The following is a 22,250-nucleotide window of genomic DNA, read 5'->3' as shown; positions in this document are numbered from 1 at the left end:
GCAAGACTGTTGAATCACAGATCTGTACTTCTGAAACAAATAACGCAACATATTTTAAGAAAAAAGAAAAAGAAGAAGATAACAGGAGAGGAAGAAAAGGGGAGTACGTCAGAGGGGGAGACGAACCATGAGAGATGATGGACTCTGAAAAACAAACTGAGGGTTCTAGAGGGGAGGGGTAGGGGGATGGGTTAGCCTGGTGATGGGTATTGAGGAGGGCACGTTCTGCATGGAGCACTGGGTGTTATGAACAAACAATGAATCATGGAACACTGCACCAAAAACTAATGATGTAATATATGGTGATTAACATAACAATAAAAAATTTTTTTAAAAAAGGAAAAAGAATAATAAAAATGAGACTATATTAAGGTAACTCATTTTATGCCATCATCAAACATAATAAGATTCACATTATAGAGATTCCAAAGAAGAGAGATAAAAGGGGGAAGAAAATTTATTTGAAGAAATAAAGTGGAAACTTCCCTAACCTGGGGGAAGAAACAGAAATCCAGATCTGAGGCAGAGAGAGCCCCCAACAATATCAACCCAAGGAGGTCCACACCAAGACATTGGCAAAAAATTATGATAAAGAGAATTTTTTAAAAAGATTTATTTATTTGAGAGAAGGAGAGCACAAGCAAATGGAGTGGCAGGCAGGGGGAGAGGGAGAAGCAGGCTCCCCACTGAGCAGAAAGCTCGATGTGGGGCTCAATCCCAGGACCCTGGGATCATGACTGAGATGAAAACAGACACTTAACTGACTGAGACACCCAGGTGCCCCAAAGAGAATTTTTAAAGCAGAAAGAGAAAAGTAAACAGTTACATACAAAAGAAACCCCATAAGGCTAATAAATTAGTTTTCAGCAGAAATTTTGTAGGCTGAAGAGAGTGGTTGGTATATTCAACGTGCTGAGAGAAAAAAACCTGTAACCAAGAATACTCTATCTGGCAAGGCTATCGTTCAGAACAGAAGGAGAAATCAAGAGTTTCTTAAACAAACAAAAGTTAAACCAATTCATCATCACTAAACCAACCTTACAAGAAATTTAAAGGTGACTCTAAGTGAAAAGAAGAGATCATAAGCAGGACTAAGAGAAGTAGGAAGCACAAAAGCAATAACACTAAGTATATCTATAAAAATCAGTCAAGGGATTCACAAAATAAAAGATGTAAAGTATGACACCACCTAAAATGTGGGGGGAGGAGTAAAAATTTAATACTTTTAGAATGGGTTCAAATTTAAGCAACCATCAACTTAATATAGGCTGCTATATGCATAAGATGTTATATGTAAAACTAATGGAGCCACAAATCAAAAACTGGTAATAGTTATGTAAAAAAATAAAGAGAGGAATCCAAGTATATCACTAAAGAAAGCCAACTAACCATGAAAGAAAAGAGGAAGAGAAGAAAGGAACAGAAGAACTACAAAAACAACCATAAAACAAGTAACAAAATGGCAATAAGTACATACCTACCAATAATTACTTTGAATGTAAACAGAGGAAATGCTCCAGCCAAAAGATATAGGGTGATGGAACGGATAAAAAAGCAAGACTCATTTATTTGCTGCCTGCAAAAGACACATGTCAGAACTAAAGACACATGCAGATTCAAAGTGAAGGGATGGAAAAGCATTTATCATACAAATGGAAGTGGAAAGAAAGCTGGGATAGCAATACTTATACCAGACAAAATAGATGTTAAAACAAGGAGCGTAACAAGAGACAAAGAAGGACACTATATAATAATCATAAAGAGGACAATTCAACAAAAAGGTATAGCAATTGCAAATATGTATGCATCCAACATGGGAGCACCCAAATACACAAAGCAGTTCATAATAAACATAAAATAATTGATAGTAATACAATAATAGTAGGGGACTTTACCACCCCACTTACATCAATGGACAGATCATCCAAACAGAGAATCAACAAGGAAACAGTGGCTTTATTTTTTTTAAGTTATTATCTATCTATCTATCTATCATCTATCTATTTATTTATAGAGCACAAGAAGGGGGAGGGACAAAGGGAAAGAGAGAATCTCAAGCAGACACCATGCTGAGCATGGAGCCCAATGCAGGGCTCAGTCTCACAACCTGAGATCATGACCTGAGCCGAAATTAAGTTGGATACTTAACTGGCTGAGCCACCCAGGTGCCCCAGAAACAGTGGCTTTAAATGACACATTGGACCAGATGGATCTAACAGATATATTCAGAACATTTCATCTTAAAACAGCAGAATACACCTTCTTCTCAATTGCACATACAACATTCTCCAGAATCGATCACAAATTAGGCCATAAAACAAGTCTCAACAAATTAAAAAAAGATTGGAAGCATATCATGCATCTTTTCTGACCACAACACTATAAAACTAGAAGTCAACAACAAGAACAAATCTGGAAAGAACACAAATACATGGAGATTAAATAACGTGCTACTAAACAATGAATGGGTCAACCAAAAAAAAAAAAAAATCAAAAAGGAAATCAAGAAAACATGGAGACAAAGAAAATAAGAATACAGTGGTCCAAAATCTTTGTGATGAAACAAAAAACTGTTGTAAGAAGTTTATAGCAATACAGGCCTACCTCAAGAAGCAAGAAAAATCTCAAACAACCTAACCTGACACCTAAAGGAGCTAGAAAAAGAACACAACCCCAAACCAGTAGAAGGAAAGAAATGATAAAGATTAGAACAGAAATAAACAAAACAAACTAAAACAATGAAACAGATCAATGAAATCTGGGGCTTTTTTTTTTTTAAGATCAACAAAATTGATAAAACTTTAGCCCAACTCAGGAAAAAAAAAAAGAAGAGAAGACTCAAACAAAATAATAAATAAAACATGAGAAATAACAACCAACACCACAAAAATACAAAGGATTATAAGAGATTATGAAAATATAAATATAATGCCAAAAAATTGGACAACCCAGAAGAACTAGATATATTCCTAGAATATATAAAGAACATATAATATTCTAAAACTGAACAAGAAATAGAAAATTTGAATAGACTAATTACCAGCAATGAAATTGACTCAGTAATCAAAATCTTCCAACAAACAAAAGTCCAGGCCCATATATCTTCACAGGTGACTCCAATGAAACATTAAAGAAGAATTAACAACTATTCTCCTCAAACTATTCCAAAAAAATAGAAGAGGAACAAAAGTTTTCAAATTCATTTTAGAAGGCCAGCCTTACCTTACCTTGATACCAAAACCACATAAAGACACTACAAAAAAAGAACTACAGGCCAATATCTCTGATGAATACAGATGCAAAAATCCTCAACAAAATATTAGCAAACTGAATGCAACAATACATTAATAAAATCATTCATCCCAATCAACTGTTATTTATTCTAGGTCTGCAAAAGCAGTTCAATATTTGCAAACTAATGTGATATACAAGAGAAAGAATAAAAACCATATGATTATTTCCATAGATGCAGAAAAAGCATTTGACAAAGTACAACATTCATGATAAAAAGACTCAACAAAGTAGGTTTAGAGGGAACATACTTCAATATAATAGAGACCATATATGAAAAACCCACAGCTAACATCATACTCAATGGTAAAAACCTGAGAGCTTTCCCCCTAAGATCAAGAACAAGACAATGCAGTCCACTCTCACCATTTTTATTCAACATAGTATTGGAAGTCCTAGCCACTGCAATTAGACAAGAAAAAGAAATAAAAGCATCCAAACTCATAAGGAAGAAGTTAAACTGTCACTATTTGCAGATTACATGACACTGTATATAGAAACCCTAAAATTTCCAACAAGACACTACAAGAATTGGGGCCTGGGTGGCTCAGTTGTTAAGCAGCTGCCTTCGGCTCAGGTCAGGATCCCAGGGTCCTGGGATTGAGCCCCACTTTGGGCTCCCTGCTCAGCGGGAAGCCTGCTTCTCCCTCTCCCACTCCCCCTGCTCGTGTTCCCTCTCTCGCTGTCTCTCTCTCTCTGTCAAATAAATAAATAAAATCTTTAAAAAAAAAAAAGACACTACAAGAATTGATAAATGAATTCAGTAAGGTTGCAGGACACAAAATCAATATATAGAAATCCATTGCATTTGTGTACACTAATAATGAAGTAGCAAAAAGATAAATTAAGAAAACAGTCCCATTTGCAATAGCACACACACACACAAAAACACCTAGAAATAAACTTAGCTAAGGAGACAGAAGACCTACATTCTGAAAACTATAAAACACTGATAAAAGAAATAGAAGAGAACACAAACAAATGGAAAAATAGTCCATGCTCAGGGATTGGGAGAATATTGTTAAAATGTCTATACTACCCAAAGCAACCCACAGAGTCAATGCAATTCCTATGAAATTACCAGTATTTTTTACAGAACTAGACCACAGAATCCTAAAATTCATGTGGAACCACAAAATACCCACAAATAACCAAAGCAACCTTGAAAAAGAATAAAACTGGAAGTATCACAATCCCAGATTTCAGGATATACTACAAAGCTACAGTAACCAAGCCATTACAGTGCTGGCATAAAAATAGATACATAGATCAGTGGAACAGAATGGAGAGGCCAGAAATAAGCCCGTGATTATATAGTCAAATTAATCTTCAACAAGGAGGCAAGAATATGGAATGAGAAAAAGACAGTCTCTTCAGGAAATGGTGTTTGGAAAACTCGACAGTTACCTGCAAGTGAAACTGGATCACTTTCTTACTCCACACATAAAAATAAACTCAAAATAGATAAAGGACATAAATGTGAGACCTGAAACCATAAAAAGGGGACAAGCAGTAAATTTTGACATTTGGCTGTAGCAAAACCTTTCTAGATATGTCTCCTGAGTCAAGGGGAACAAAAGCAAAAATAAACTGTTGGGACTACATCAAAATAAAAAGCAAAATATAAAGCACAGCAAAGGAAATAACCAACAAAACTAAAAGACAACCTACTGAATGGGAGAAGATATTTGCAAGTGACCTATCCAATAAAGGGTTAGTATCCAAAATATGTAAAGAACTTTTACAACCCAACACCAAAAACCAAATAATCCAATTTAAAAATGGGGCAGGAGACATGAACAGACATTTCTCCAAAGAAGATATCCAGATGGCCAACAGGCATATGAAAAGATGCTCAACATCACTCATCATCAGGGAAATGCAAATCAAAACTACAATGAGATATCACCTTGCACCTCTCAGAGGGCTAAAACCAAGTGTCCATTGATGAATGGATAAAGAAGATGTGGTATGCATGCATATATGTAAACACACATACACACAAACTCACCCTCACAAATGAATATTACTCAATTATAGAAAACAGTGAAATCTTGCCATATGCAACAACACGGATGGAGCTAGAGAGTATATTGCTAAGTGAAATAAGTCAGACAAAGACAAATACCGTATGATTTCACTCATATGTAGAATTTAAGAAACAAAACCAACAAAGAAAAAACAAAAACAAAAAACCCCAAACTTCTAAAAAATTTATTTAAATTCAATCAACATTAGGTAGAGTTCAGTGATTCATCAGTTGCATATATCACCCAGTGCTCATTACATCACGTGCCCTCCTTAATGCCCATCATCTAGTTACCCCATCCCCTCACCCACCTCCCCTCCAGCAACCCTCAGTTTGTTCCCTATAGTTAAGAGTCTCTCATGGTTTGTCTCCCTCTCTGATTTTGTCTTATTTTATTTTTCCCCTCCCTTCCCTTATAATTCTGTTTTGTTTCTTAAATTCCATATATAAGTGAAATCATAATTTTCTTTCTCTGATTGACTTATTTCCCTTAGCATAATATCCTCTATTTCCATCAATATCATTGCAAATGGTAAGATTTCATTTTTTTCGATGGCTGAGTAATATTCCATTGTATATACATCATATTTTCTTTATCCATTCATTTATCGATGGACACGAAAAAAATGCTCATCACTCGGCATCGGGGAAATACAAATAAAACCACAGTGAGATACCACCTCACACCAGTCAGAATGGCTAAAATTAACAAGTTAGGAAACAACAGATGTTGGCGAGGATGCGGAGAAAGGGGAACCCTCGCTGTTGGTGAGAATGCAAGCTGGTGCAGCCATTCTGGAAGACAGTATGGAGGTTCCTCAAAAAGTTAAAACAAACAAACAAAAAATAGACTCTTAACTAGGTTACCAGAGGGGAGGTGGGTGGGGGGATGGATGAAACAGATGAAGGAGGATTAAGAGCACACTTATTGTGACAAGCACTGAGTAATGTATAGAGTTGTTGAATCACTGCTGTACACCTGAAACTAATATAATGCTGTATGTTAATCATACTGGAATTAAAAATTTTTTAAAAGGAGTAAGATTTCATATGGTGGTAATTAATATCTTAGGACTGTGAAAAGAGTGAGCATCAAGGTTTAAGTAATGTTCTTTACCTGTCCCTAATCCCAATATATAAGAGCCTTTTGTGGTGGCATTTATTTCAATTTAACTTCAGTTTGTAATGTACACATCCCTCTTACTCCATCTAAATTCCTTATTCTCAAGTCCTTCCATCACCTCCTTATTTTCACCCATCGTGGTCACCTTTCCTGCCCCTCAGACAGAGTCAAGCACTGCAGGTCTGAGGCAGTGGCTCTATCCACTATGATAGTGGGTCTGAGTTTGCGGGCTATCTCACATGGTGGCAGAGCTCTTGAGGGTGTGGGGCAGGCCCAGTGTCTATTAGCTCTGTTATTTTCCACTAAGGCCTCTTCTGTTCCCAGTCTACTGCCATTATTCTCCTGGCTCCAAATAGGAATCTCTCCTCACTTGTCACATATTATAAGTTGAATATTGTCTCACCAAAATGGATATGTTGAAATCCTATCCCCTGTAACTCAGCATGTGACCTTATTGGAAATATGGTTGCTATAGGTGTAATTAAGACATAGTCATACTGGTTTAGGGTGGGCTCCTAATCCAGTATGACTGGTGTGCTTATACAAAGGAAAAATTTAGACACAGACACACATACTTCACCTGTGTAGAGATCAAGGTACAGATTGGAGAAATGATTCTACATACCATGGGACAGCAAAGATTGACAGCAATCACTAAAAGCTAGGAAAGAGGCATGGAATAGATTCTTGCTCACAGCCCTCAGAAGGAAACAACCCTACGGACACCCTGATATCAACTTTTAGCCTCTAAGACTGAGACAATAAAATTCTGTTGTTTAAACTATTCAGTTTTGTGATATTTTGTTACAGCAGCCCTAGCAAACTAATACAGCCCATTCTAGTAGAATCTCATACAACAATCTGGTAGTTTTCTAAGAGTTTTGGCTGTTGGTATACCACTCATATAGGAAGTCCTGTTCCTCTTCTATCCAACTAGATAAAAAATATGTTACATATAAAAGTTGACACTGTCAACATTTTAGAGTGTCCCAGAAACTCTGCATTGAATATCTCTGGTGTATCTTTACATATGTTTATCTAATCCTTTCACTGGTGACTTCCTTAACAGCTACTGAGGTCAATTCATTCCAATCAGAACTAAAGGATAAAATGTATCTGATCAAACACCATGTGACATCTTACATACTTTTTTCACACAAATTATCTTCAATTTATCTACAACTGATAATGTGGTTGAATACTAAAAAATTCTCATGTAATTTGGCTATTTGGAAAGAAGTATTTCATTTTCCCCTAGAAATGCTGCGTTATATGATAGAAACAAAATTCTTAGACCTGTAAAAGAATCCTTAATGGATCAAGATTTTAAAACATTTCTTGACTACTGAACCTAACCGCAATGTGTATCTGCTTTTGCACTTGCATTTATTTCAAATTCAACTATAGTTTGTAGGTACTTGTCCTTCTTACCCCATCTAATTTTCTGATTCCAAGTCCCTCTATCACCTCTTTACTCTTCATGCTTCATGGATGTTTTCCTTGCTCCTCAGATATGGCCAACTAACTTTAGGCCTGGGGCTGGGACTCCATCCAATATGATGGTGGGTTTGGGTTTAGGGCAACTAGCCTCATATGGTGGCAGAGACCGGAAGGGTGATGGAAAGATCTTGGGTCTATTAGCTCCTTTATTTTTCACCAAGGGCTCCTCTGCTCCTGTCCACTGTTTTGCTTCTTGCTTCCAAGTAGTCTCCTCCCTTGGCTCATACAAGTAGAATGTCACACACAGACACTCTGATGGTTTCCCAAGCATTTTGACCGGTAGTACCTAAAGCTCATGAACAGACCCATAGTAAATGTTCTCCCTCTTTGATTTGTTCCTTCTTTTCCATCTAGATCCCAAACCGGAAAAGTTACATACAGAAACTGACAGGCTATCTGAACAAGCTGTATTGCCACTGATGTTCCCAAGTGGTTTCCCCACTCAGATGACAGAAAAATCAACTCACCTATTGTCGATATTGTGGCCAGAGGACACCGAAGAGGGCATTGGAGCATTGTTATTTCTGCCAAAGGGAAAAAATACACAAAAAATAAAGTCAGACAACATGGAAAGAAATCATGCTCTTTCCTGAGGAGAGGTGACAGAACCTGAAGCAACAGCTTTGAATTACCACAGTGTAAGTCAGCTTCTGGGGTGTGTGTGTGTGTGTGTGTGTGTGTGTGTGTGTGCGCGCGCACACGCGCGCATGCACACATGTGCATGTGTGTGTACATGCATATGCATGTGCATATTTACTGGAAATAGTAAGAAGCAAGTAAGAGAGAAGTTGCAATGATGATTAAATTTTCCTTGCTTCTTTCCCAATTTTTCTACCATTCCAGTAACTGTTGAATAAATTTGGGAAGAGAGAGACAGAAACATGAGAGTGTAGGGATGGGGAGGTACATCCAGGTAACAGTTGATGAAAGGATATAAGGAGAATGGAAAGAAAATGCTGGAACAATGAGAATTTCAATGGCAAGGCTAGTCCCTAGTCAGTATTTGGTAGGGCAGAAAGAAGTAGCTAGATTAGAATCTGCCTAAATTTTGTTTTGTTTTGAAACTAGAGCACATCAACAGAATGACTTTTCTTCCTGTTAATCCTTTAAAAACATTTTTATTAAGATAAAATTGACATACATTATTAGTTTCAAGTGTACATGATTTGATATTTGTATATATTACAAAATGATCACCACAATAAGTCTAAGTTAACATCTGTCACCATACTTACAGAATTTTTTCTTGTGATGAGGACTTTTAAGATTTACTCTCCTAGAAACTTTCATATATGCAATACAGTATTATTAACTATAGTCACCATGTTGTATATTACATCCCCATAACCTATTTTATAACTAGTAATTTGTATCTTTGGACCCCCATCACCCAAGTGGAAGAAACATTCAGTGAATTCAAATACAGGGCAGTGGAATTCATCTAATCAGAGAGCGAAAAAAGGAAAGAATAAAAAAGTGAAGCTAAAACAACAATCAAAAATCTTAGGGGCACAGCAAAAGCAGTACTAAGAAGAAAATAAATAGCAATACAAAACTACCTCAAGAAACAAGAGAAGCTCAAATACAAAATATACCCTCATATCTAAAGAATCTAGAAAAAGAATAAAAGAAGCCCAACATGAGTAGAAAGAAGGCAATAAAAAAGATCAGAGCAGAAATAAATGGCATAGAGACTAGTGTGTGTGTGTGTGTGTGTGTGTGTGTGTGTGTGTGTGTGTGTATCAATGAAACAAAGCGTTGGTTTTTTTGAAAAGATCAATGAAATGGACAAACCTTAGCCACCCTCATTAAGAAAAAAAGGACCCAAATAAATAAAATCAAACAAAAGAGGAAAACTGACACCACTGAAAAACAAAGAATTATATGAAAATACTATGAGAAATTATATGCCAACAGATTAGGCAACCCAGAAGAAATGGATAAATTCCTAGAAACATACAATTTTCCAAAACTGAATTGGAATGAAATATAAATCTGAATAGGTGATTACTAGGAATGAAATTGAATTGGTAATCAAAAAATTCCCCCCAAATAAAAGCCCAGGCCAACATGGATTCACAGGTGTATTCTACCAAACATTTAAAGGAGAGTGAATACCTATTCTCAAATCATTCCAAAAATAGAGGAGGAAGGAAAACTTACAAATTCATAATATCAGGCAGGAATTACCCTGATACCAAAACCAAAGACACCACAAAGAAAACTATAGGCCAATGTCACTGATGAACATAGATGCAAAAATCCTAAACAAAATATTAGCAAAATCACATTCAACAATACATTAAAAGGATCGTTCACCACGAGTGAGTGAGATTTATTCCAGGGATGCAAGGATGATTCAATATTCATAATCAATCAATGTGATACACCAAGTCAACAAAATGAAGGATAAAAACTATATGATTATCTCATTAGATGCAGAAAAAGCATTTGACAAAATTCAACATCGATTCATGATAAAAACTCTCAACAAATTTGGCTTAGAGGGTATATACCTTAACACAATAAAGGCCATATATGAAAAGCCCACAGCTGACATTATACTCAATGGTGAAAAAAAGAGCATTTTCTCTGAGATCAGGAACAAGTCAAGCATGTCCACTCTCGCCACTTTCATTCAACATAGTAGTGGAAGTCCTAGCCACAGCAATCAGATGAAAGAAAGAAAAAGCAAAGAAAGAAAACAAAGAAAAGAAAACAAAGAAATAAGTGGCATCCATATTGGTAAGGAAGAATTTAAACTCACTATTTGCAGATGACATAATACTATTCATAGAATCCCTAGAGACTATTAGAAGTAATAAATGAAGTCAGTAAAGATGCAGGATACAAATTAATACCCAGAAATAGGTAGATTTTCTACAGACTAATAAAGAAGTAGCAGAAAAAGAAATTTAGAAAACAGTCCCATTTATAAGTGCACCAAAAATAAAATACTTAGGAATAAATTTAACCAAGGTGATGGAATACCTGTACTCTAAAACTATAAAACATTGATAAGATAAATTGAAGGCAACACAAACAAACGGAAAGCTATCCTGCACTCATGGATTAGAAGAATTAATCTTGTTAAAATGTCCATTTTAAAATGTCCACAAAGCAATCAATAGATTCAATGCAATCCCTATCAAAATACAAACTGCATTTTTCCAGAACTAGAAACAACAATCCTAAAATTTGTATGGAACAACAAAAGACACTGAATAGCCAAAGTGACATTGAGAAAGAACAACAAAACTGGAGGTATTATAATCCAAGATTTCAAGATATACTACAAAGCTGTAGTAATCAAGACAGTATTGTGCTGGCACAAAAACAGAAACAAATCAACGTAACAGAATAGAGAGCCCAAAAATAAACACACACTTATGGGGTCAATTAAACTACAACTAAGGAAGCAAGAATAAACAATGAGAAAAAGACAGTCTCTTCAAATGGTGCTGGGGAAACTGGACAGCGACATGCAAAAGAATGAAACTGGACCACTTTCTTACAAGTCACAAAAATAAACTCACAAGGGATTAAAGATCTAAATGTGAGACCAAGCACTGGGTGTTATATGCAACTAATGAGTCAATGAACATTACATCAAAAACTAATGATGTACTATATGTTGGCTAATTGAATTTAAATCGAAAAAATAAATATGATGTAAAAAATAAATGTGAGACAAGAAACTACAAAAATCCTAGAAGAGAATAAAGACAGTAATTTCTGTTAACACTGGCCATAGCAACATTTTTCTAAATATCTGTCCTCCGGCAAGAGAAACAACAGCAAAAATAAACCACTGGAACTACACTAATATAAAAAGCTTTTGCACAGCAAGGGAAACTATCAATAAATCAAAAAGGCAACCTACTGCATGGAAGAAGATATTTGTAATTGATATGTCCAATGAGTTAATATCCAAAATGTATAACTAACTTATACAACTCAACTCCCCAAAACAAAAATGGGCAGAAAACCTGAATAGACATTTTTCTGAAGAAGACAGATGGCCAACAGACATGAAAAGATGCTCAACATCACTCACCATCAGGGAAATGCAAATCAAAACTACAATGAGATATTACCTCACACCTGTCAAAATGAACAGCTAAAATCAAGACATAAGAAATGTTGGCAAGGATGTGGAGAAAAATGTAATCCTCATGCACTATTGGTGGGAATATAAACTGGTACAGCCACTGTAGAAAATGATGGAGTTTCCTCAAAAAATTAAAAATAGAACTGCCATATGATCTAGTAATTCCACTACTGGGTATTTACCCAAAGAATATGAAAACACTAATTCAAAAAGATACACAACCCCTATGTTTTTTGCAGCATTATTTACAATAACCAAAAGTATGGAAACAACCTAAGTGTCCATTGATAGATGAATGGATAAAGAGGGGAGATACACATACACACACACACACACACACACACACACACACACACACACAATGGAATATTATTCGGTCATATGAAAGAATGAAATCTTGCCATTTGCAACAACATGGATGGATCTAGAGGGTATAATGCTAAGTGAAGTAAGTCAGTCAGAGAAAGATAAATACCATATGATTTCACTTATATGTGGAATTTAAGATACAAAACAAATGAACAAGGGAAAAAAGAGACAAAACAAAAAAAGACCCTTAAATAGAAAATAAACTGATGGTTACCTGAGGGCAGGTGGGAGGGGGTCAGGTGAAATAGGTGAAGGGGATTAAAGAGTACATTTATCACGATGAACACTGAGTAATGTATAGAATCGTTGAATCACTATATTGTATACCTGAAACTATCAGATTTCTGTCTGCTAATTATACTGAAATTTTACAAAATTTTAAGGGAAAATTATGGGTAATTTGAAGAAGTATTTGTAGTCATTAGTTGGCCTTTTATCTTCCATGTAATATTTGTCTAGACAGCAAAAAATTTCCAATGGTGACCAGTTAATTTCCTCTTCAGCACTGCTCATTCTCCAACATTGACATTAAGTGGTTGAATAACTGGCCAGGAGAGAAGCAGAAAAATCTCATGACTATTTCTGTTCAGACATATGTGATTTTTAAAGTGTGTTCTTTCCTTGGCTTGAGTACATAATAAAAATGCCTTCAGATCAGAGCAATAGCAAGTATTCTCAGTCAGATTACTTAGAAACAAGTCAAAATGAACTCAGTGAGTAAAAATTTAATCAGCAAAACATGTTAACATTCTATTAGTATCATTAATGAAAGGAGCACAATTGAAGATTAAGTAGTATTCTACATTTCTCTATTTTAAAAGACTGATAGGGCACCTGGGTGGCTCAGTTGGTTAAGCAACTGCCTTCGGCTCAGGTCATGATCCCGGAGTCCTGGGATCAGTCCCATATGGGACTCCCACTCAGCGGGGACCCTGCTTCTCCCTCTGACCCTCTCCCCTCTCATGCTGTTTCTCTCTCTCTCTCTCTCTCTCTCTCTCAAATAAATAAAATCTTAAAAAAAAAAGACTGATAAAATTACTCTCAAAGATATAGTCACATTTTCAACCTAGATCATTTAAGTGTGATAAATGGAAAAAGATTTTAAAACATGGTGCTTTTCTGCAAATTAAAATGAATTATTATATATCCTTTCTCCCCACACACTAATATCTTTCCATAGTTTTCCATTTTCTTCCTGCCTCAGGATAAGCTATCTCCCCCAAAATAAGAGATCCATCTGTATCTCCCTCCCCCCAGACTTCAACCTGACTTACTCACATGAAAATCAATGTCTTCATCACCATCACTGTGGCTAGAGAGGTGGTCTAGCTTATTTTAAACACCAACAAATGGAAAAACTTCTCATTAGAGATTTCCTACATGGAGCTGTGATGTGACCAATTTATCTGATCAACAAGAATTTACTGAATCTGAAAATTATAGTAAACATGATCTAGCTCACAGCAAATCCTAACTTTTTAGAATTTTAGATCCTTATCCAGAAAATTCTATACCATCATGGATATTTCAGACTGAATTTCTCCACCCCCTCCAATATATACCTTACCTTTCATTGGTGGATTCATTAGAGATTCTAGATATAAATTCATTTCGATCATTTCTAAAGAATTAAAAACATCTATAATCAGACCCCAGTGACTTCACAGCCAAACTTTTTTGAACTTAGAAGTAGTCATCAATTTATAAACTGGTTGAATTCTAAAAATAAAACTTTGTGAATTAGTTATTTGGAAACCAGTATTTCAAATTTTCATTAGAAATAGGGCTTTATATAGTTGTATTGAAAATATCAGGCTGTCAAAAGTACAATTTTTTACTGCTAAACTCAACTCTCCTAAGGAACTGCACTGAGGTTGAATTTACTTCAAAATACAACTGCAGTTTGTAGATAGACAGCCTTTCAGCTTCTTATTTCCTGATTATCAAGTTACTTCACTATATCCTTATTCTTCATGTGTCACATAAGTCTTTTCTGTTCCTCAGTTTGGTTCAAAAACTGCATGCTTGAGGCAGGGGCTTCCTCCAATATGATGGTGGGTTTACGTTTGGGACACCAGCTTTAGATGGTTGCAAAGCTCTGGAGGGTAAGGGGACAGACCAAGGTCTATTAGCTCCATCCTTTTTTAAAGATTTTATTTATTTATTTATTTATTTATTTATTTATTTATTTATTTATTTATCAGACAGAGAGAGAGAGAGCACAAGCAGGGTGGTGGGGAGGTGGAGAGGCAGAGGGAGAAGCAGGCTTCCCACTGAGCAAGGAGCCCGATGCAGGACTCGATCCCAAGACACTGGGATCATGACTGGAGCCAAAGGCAGGTGCTTAACTGACTAAGCCACCCAAGGGTCCCAGCTCCATTCTTTTCTGTTGAGAGCTCCACTGCTCCCTGTCCACTGCCGCCTCTCCTTGCTCAAATAATAGGATCCTCTCTTCACCTGGTCCACTTAAGCAGCATCTCACCACACACATTATGAGAGTTTCCTAAGAGCTTTGGTTACTGGTTACTAAGAGTCCCAAACAAAATTTAAGTAGAAAGTCTTGTTTTTATGACTTGTTCTTTTTTCTACTTAAACCCCAAAAGAAAGACAGTTACCAACAGAAGCTTATAATCTCTTATGGAAACCTCTTATTGCCACCAAGGCTATTACCTTTTGGTACACAGATCAGTCAAGTCAACTTACCCCTTGTCATCACTGTTGTCAGAGTATCCTAAAGAGGAATCCATAACTTTGCTAAAGAGTAAAAAAAAAAAAAAAAAAAAAAAAAAAAAAAAAAAGTCAGGCATTTTGGAAAGCAATCGGGTTCTTTTTCCTGACAGAATTTTAGGACATAAAAAGTAAAATCATGAGGAAACAGGACAGAAACAGTTTCAGTACAGCAATGGGACCTCTGAGACAGCCCCTTGGCTCTGTGTTTGTCCACTGGAAAGAGAACGAGAGATTTAAGGGAGGTATAGTTTTCACAATTAAACCTCCTTTCTTCTCCATTTTGTCAACCATTCATACATTTGGCAATCAATTTGGGAAATGTGACTGATCTGACCATAGGGACAGGGAGGTGGATCCAGATAATAGGTAGCAAAGGACACAGAAATAAAGAAAATGCCAGAACAATAAATATTCCAGGGTCAAGGGCTAGTTCCTGGTCACCATTTAGTAGAGAAGAAATAAGAAGATAGGTAAAGAATGGCCTAAATAATGTTTAAAAGATTCTTCTGAACTGAAACTAGAACAAGTGTTCAGAATGATTTTTCTCTCAAATCATCACAAAGAGGTATCTGGTTAAACTATGCAAAGTCAAGACTTCCTGCCACCAAACCACTGAGTTGGATAATTTAATCTCTCTACTATTTAATTTCCTCACCTGTAAAATAAAACACATTGAAAATGCAAAGTGCATTTGTCTACTTCATAAAATCATGCTGAATGTTCATCATTTCACAAACATTGGTTTTTAGGCAGCCTGTCCTCTTCACCGAATGTTATACCAAAAATATCAATGTGACAAATATAAAAAAAAATCAGTGACAACAATATAAACAGATACATATTTAAATTTCAAAAACACTTCAAGATTCTCAAAGTACTATATTTCCATAATTTCCTGGGAAATTTTGGATTCCTATCCACAGGACAGTCTTCCTCCCGAAACTACAGAAATTAAACTGAAGTATGGTTTAAAAAACTAACAACACAAACCCTAGGAGTCTCCAGAGGAACAAAAGCTGTCCCTTAATTGGTAGACAGACAGGAAAAGGCTGCTATGGGCAGTCTTCAGGGCCTGGGTTGGAGGGAAAATTTTAAGTTCCATTCTTGCCTTTCCCCTGAGTTGCTTGGAGACAGTCACTGCCATTCTTAGTAGGAACTATCCAGAAGTAGTTAGGATAAAATTTGAGTAGCATTAGGTTAGTTAATGAAAACGGAAGGACTGAAGAGCAATCCTTGGGCCTTTACCTCTCCCCTATCTCCAAAGCCCAAGTGAACAACCTAGAAGCCTACCTTCTCCAATGCTGCTTTTGCCCAGGACCTTAAAGGTGACATACCCTGGCCAGAGAAATTACCTGGCTCACAGTGTTTCACTATTCTGCAGACTCTCTGTCCCCAGGCTATCACCTCCCCTCATGTTAAATTTACTGAGATAAACATACCTTAGGTCCTAGCTTTCAACAAGGGTGACTTATATTAACTTGCTCAACCCAGGATACTTTTGAAAGTTGAAAGGACAAGCTATTAATAATTATGCTTTGATAACAGCCACAGATTGAAATTGTCCCAAGCAAATCTTCAGCCCTTCCCTAATATAAGTTACTGGGGCAGGGGGGTGGGCAATGGTCACAGGGAATGTGAGCTCACAAATCAAAATAATTAGATATCTGAGGAGTACAATCACTGAAAAAGAAATACAACAAATTGAACAACATATACCATCTGAAACAGAACCATTGGATCATAGTGACCAAGATTTTTAAGTAAGCATTAGAAATACCTTAAAGATACAAGGGAAGAAGTTAATAAGTAAAATGAGAATAAGAAATCCTAAGGAAAAACCCAAGCAAAATAAGTCAGTCAGAGAAAGACAAATACCATATGATTTCACTCACGTGTGGAATTTAAGAAACAAAGTAGGGGGAAGGGGAAGGAAAAATAAGATGAAAATTGAGAGGGAGGCAGACCATAAGAGAGGATGAACTCTAGTAAACAAACTGGGGGTTCCTGGAGGGGTGATAGGTGGAGGGAAGGGATAACTGGGTGATGGACATTAAGGAAGGCACTTGATGTAATGAGCACTGGGTGTTAAAACTGATGAATCACTAAATTCTACCTCTGAAACTAAAACAAAACAAAACAAAACAAACAAACAAAAAAAGACTGAGACCAGGAAAGGTCTAATAAAATACCTGAAGGCATACGATGAATGAAGGACATCAGTGAGGGTCTTTGTAAGGCCAGGATTCTACCCTCTGCTTATACATTCATTAAAAGGAACTTCTAAATACACACACACACACACACACACACACACACACACACACACAAGAGGATACCTTAAATGTAAAAGTCTAATTGTTGAAATAAGGAAACATTTCATGGGATAAATGGTAGTTTGGATACACGTGGAAAGTAAATTAATATGGAGTTGGAAGACAAGGTTGAGAGACTCTCCCAGAAAATAGTAGAAAAAAAATTGAACATACAAAAGAAAAGCCAGTTAACATAAAGGATAAAAACAGATCTCTAATACCTGGATTATAGACATCTAAGAAAAAATTTAAAAAATATTTGAAAAATAAATTTCTCAAAATTAAGGAAAAATATCACAAAAGTGATGCTTCATCTAACAAACATTTAAATGGTATTTACTAAGTGCCAGGCATTGTCCTGATGCTTCACAAATATTTCAATTGGTCCTCATTACAACTCTTGCCAGAGAAACTATTATTATTTATTTTAACCAATTCATAGACCTTGAATAGTCATAGGTCTTTAACATCCATCATGCTGATTTGTAAGCCACTCATCACTAATAAAAAATCTGTGACCTTCCCTGCGGTAATTAACAGCAATCCTTTCACATATTTTTTCACATATTGATTGAGGCAGGACAACTAAAGCCCTTGTAGTGGCCATCTCAAAATGGTCACACACACCACCCCCCACTCCCCATGGACAGAGCAGCCCCAGTAGGGCATCCAGCTGTCCCAGAGGAGAAGCTTAAAGTGACTGACTCAGCAAAGGAAACAGTCAACAAAACTAAAAGACAACCTACAGAATGGGAGAAGATATTTGCAAATGTCTTATCAGATAAGGGGCTAGTACCCAAAATCTATGAAGAACTTATCAACCTCAACACCCAAAAACAAAAAATCCCATCAAGAAATGGGCAGAAGACATGAACTGACATTTCTCCAAAGAAGACATTCAAATGGCCGACACATGAAAAAATGCTCAACATCACTCAGCATCAGGGAAATCCAAATCAAAACCACAATGAAATACCACCTCACACCAGTCAGAATGGCTAAAAATTAATAACTCAGGAAACAACAGATGTTGGCAAGGATGTGGAGAAAGGGGAACCCTCTGAACACTGTTGCTGGGAATGCAAACTGGTGCAGCCACTCTGGAAAACAGTATGGAGGTTCCTCAAAAAGTTTAAAAAACAACTACCCTATGACCCAGCAATTGCACTAGTAGGTATTCATCCAAAGGATTTAAAGGGACACATGCACTCCAATGTTTATAGCAGCAATGTCCACAACAGCCAAAATATGGAAAGAGCCCAGATGTCCATCAACAGATGAATGGATAAAGAGGTGTATACACACACACACACACACACACACACACACACACAGTGGAATATTACTCAGCCACCAAAAAGAATGAAATCTTGCCATTTGCAATGACATGGGTGGAAGTAGAGGGTATTATGCTAAGTGAAATAAGTCAGTCAGAAAAAGCCAATTATATTATTTCACTCATATGTGTAATTTAAGAAACAAAACAGATGATCATAAGGGAAGGGAAGGAAAAATAAGATGAAAACAGGGAGGGAGACAAACCATAATAGACTCTTAACTCTAGAAAACAAACAGGGTTGCTGGAGGGGAGGTAGGTCAGGGGATAAAATAGGTGGGGGGATGGGGTAACTGGGTGGTGGGCATAAAGGAGGGCACTTGATGGAATGAACACTAGGTGTCATATGCAACTGATGAATCACTAAATTCTACCTCTGAAACTAATAATACACTACGTGTTAATTAAATTGAATTTAAATTTTTAAAAAAGTGACTGTGACTGGCACATGCATATTATTACTGGCATACTGCCTAAGCTGTAGTATTTTAAGGAAATTATAAGCATAAAACAAGGTCTTTAAATTGTGAGTTTGCCAAATTTCATTTACATACAGTTTACATTATGAAAGAAGGTATACATATATTCCCTATTCTATTAACCAAGGCTGAGAATGATGCTTACAATTTAGTAAATTCGAGTCTTATCACTTACTTATTACTTTTTTGATGCATGAACCAGAGATATAAAGGGTTCCTCTTTAATTTCTGCATGGTATTGTCTTGTGGTTGTATTTAATCTACAATTAATCTAGAAAAAAAAAGGCACATATGAGTTTTTTATTCAGTATTTTTAAAACACATAGGATATTTGCCCAATTAGAAAGAAAGTCATACATAGAAATTATTAGGCATGGATCAGCATTTCTAAAGTCTTGAATCCACGAACTTCTAAAATCTACAATACCGTACAATTTTATCAATCCTGTGAAATGTGCATTTTGTATTTTCCCCTCAGTATTTTTTTTTGGGTCGAGAAATAGAAGAAAAGTTTTTTGAATGTTCAGGAAAAGTTTAGTTCAAAGACAGGACACTTTAAAGATTGCTCTCTTGCTGCATATGATGAAACAAATGAAACAAAATTCATTTCAAACCAATTTTACATCATCATAGGGATTTATGATATTTCCATCCTAAAATATTCTGTAGCATAAGTCAAAGGGATAAGAAAGCAAAGATGCATCCTTCAACACTTCACAGAACACTTTGCGTCATGCAAGAAAACCGGAAGTCACTGGAGAATAAGATATTTTCAAAAAGTACATTGCCAAGTTATCAAGGAGGCAGCCTGAAATGTGCCACAAGGCCTAAGTTCTGGGCAAAGAGAGAAAAATGGAAACAAACTGAAAAATATTTTCATAAATAGATCAATTTGTACATAAATGTTGATTTTGAATTTTGGGTTTGAGGGCCAACCACCTGTAAATTCCCTACCTTCATACCACCTCATAGGCAGTGGGAGTAGGAATCCCAAAGTTCTGAGGTTGCTACCTTCTGTTCCAGAGGTGGCCAGGAAAACCAGGGTGGACCAAGGCGGAGCCACATATTTAAGGATAGTTCTTCCCTACAAACCTCGGATCTGCTTACCTGCAGTCAGGGCTGCTTTTGCGGGGCCACAACAGAAGGGTGGTGGACGCAGAAGGACTATGATCTTGTTACTTAAATACAACTTTTCCTAAGTGGGATCAAACATTACTAGAGATACTAATAGCAGTGTTCTTTCCTGCTGCCTTCCAGGACAATGCCTTTCACTTCTTTTCCTTTTTTATTTTTAATTTCCCCAAACCAAGCCTGTTAAGTCAACTCTTGCCCCAACTTCTGGCCAGCAACAAGGTTACAGCTATTTGGTCCTATATTGGCCTAGTGCACCCCTACCCCCTACGCACACATCCCCACCCCACAACCCCTCCATCTCTGGTACTCTGAGGGTGAGGAGGTTCTGGGAAGTCCCCGGGAAGAAACAGACATTTATTAATGCTCCCCACAGCTGAGCACAAGGCAAAACTTCCTGTCTGTGGCCACGAAGACCCCCATCCTGCCCCCTGCCCCCACCCCCCAGCCCTCCCTCTAAAACATTATATTCTTCTCAATCTCAGTGAGGATGAAAGGCAACGTTAGCCAACATAAACGGCAGAGTATAGGATGCCCTTGTCCAGAGACCCTCCACCCCTAGGTCTTTACCTGGTGCTGGTAACAAGCCACTACGGGAATAAGAACTCCGTGTCCATGGCAACCCCAAACAACAGATTCCAGGTGGTCCTGAGATAGTAGTAGAGTGGGGAATACACTGAACTTGGTTCCAGGCTATAGGGTCTTAAAAATAGATGCAGTTCTCCTTAAAGATGGGAGATGGGGGAGCACCAGGATCAAAGATACCGGGATAATAATCTCAGAGCCGATTGTCCCACCTTCTACCTCTTATTTTGCAAGAAAGAGAATGATCAGAGGGCCGAATGTTTTCTGGCTAATACTAAATTTGACTAAAATAGGCAAGGTTGATACAGGACTCAGGACAAAAATTATATATGCAAGCTATCATTTCATGGGATTGAGAGGAAGCAATCAAATATTAGTTTTAAACTTAAAATACACAGATTTTCCTTTTAGAGTAAACCTGAGGAGGTGGAAACAAATGTCAAAGAAAGGAAAACAAATATGGAAAGAAGGTTTTAAAAAGTATAGGTGAAACAATAGAACGTTCTGTATGAAAATTACAATATAAGAATTACCCCAAAAAGAAATAAGAAATACCTGTTTGACAGTCTATATTGGTACATGTTCTGAGGCTGAATAAATGGTCACAGTTGAAGTCATGGAAAAGAAATTAAGGTCATATTTATTTAATATTTCTGTAAGTACTTAGCAAGATACAAGAATGAATAAAACATGGTCACTGACTTCAGTATCACGTTGATGACCTCCAGGCCAGACCATTTTGAAATACACCCAGAGCATTCTCTTCTCTGTGAGAAAGACCTGCCCTAAAGAGAAACTACTTCACCAGAGTCTTGTCTGACCTAAAGGAAAGACAAGAAGACAACCTTAGCCCCTTCTAGCCTTCCTGTCTCCCATAAGAGGATGAAAAAGAGACTAAGAAACCAATTTGAAGGCCCCAGTACTTGCTTCTTTCCGTGTCTTAATATTTTATTGAAAACTGGGCTTTTAAAATAACTGCACTGATCTTTCCCTTTCCCCAGGGTTTATTGTTGTTTATTTCGTGACTTTTCTGAATTCTGATTAGAAATTTCTAATTCAAAATTCTGTAAAGTCTCTATTCTTTGTAAAGTGCAGCCACTGAAGTCAGCTTGATTAGCATAATGGTCAGCTAATAAATGTACAGATTCCCTCAGATGCCTGGAACCGGTAAGTCTCTCAGTAGACACAAAGAAGCTTCATGTACTGCTTGAGCGTGGCTTCCACACAGCCAGGCAGGTTACAACTCCACCATAA

General features: G+C 36.8%; 1 protein-coding gene across 1 annotated transcript in view; it reads right to left on the bottom strand.

Moving 5' to 3' along the window:
* Positions 1–20,576, bottom strand: part of LOC112826735 (phosphatidylinositol 3,4,5-trisphosphate 3-phosphatase TPTE2-like) — a 142,722-nt gene extending 122,146 nt beyond the window's left edge. The window contains exons 1-4 of the mRNA XM_025874987.2: positions 20,388–20,576; positions 19,456–19,551; positions 15,127–15,177; positions 8,411–8,467 (exon numbers count right to left, since the gene is read on the bottom strand). Of these exons, the coding sequence (XP_025730772.2) occupies positions 8,411–8,467; positions 15,127–15,177; positions 19,456–19,514 (167 nt within the window). The 5' untranslated portion in view covers positions 19,515–19,551; positions 20,388–20,576. The remainder of the gene's footprint in view (positions 1–8,410; positions 8,468–15,126; positions 15,178–19,455; positions 19,552–20,387) is intronic.
* Between the last annotated feature and the right edge of the window lie 1,674 nt (positions 20,577–22,250).

The sequence above is a fragment of the Callorhinus ursinus genome, unplaced genomic scaffold (genome assembly GCF_003265705.2).
Source record: "Callorhinus ursinus isolate GAN/ISIS: 27379988/994484 unplaced genomic scaffold, GSC_fseal_2.0 scaffold7, whole genome shotgun sequence".
NCBI classification, from domain to species: Eukaryota; Metazoa; Chordata; class Mammalia; order Carnivora; family Otariidae; genus Callorhinus; species Callorhinus ursinus.
This window is presented reverse-complemented; position numbering and strand designations above follow the sequence as displayed.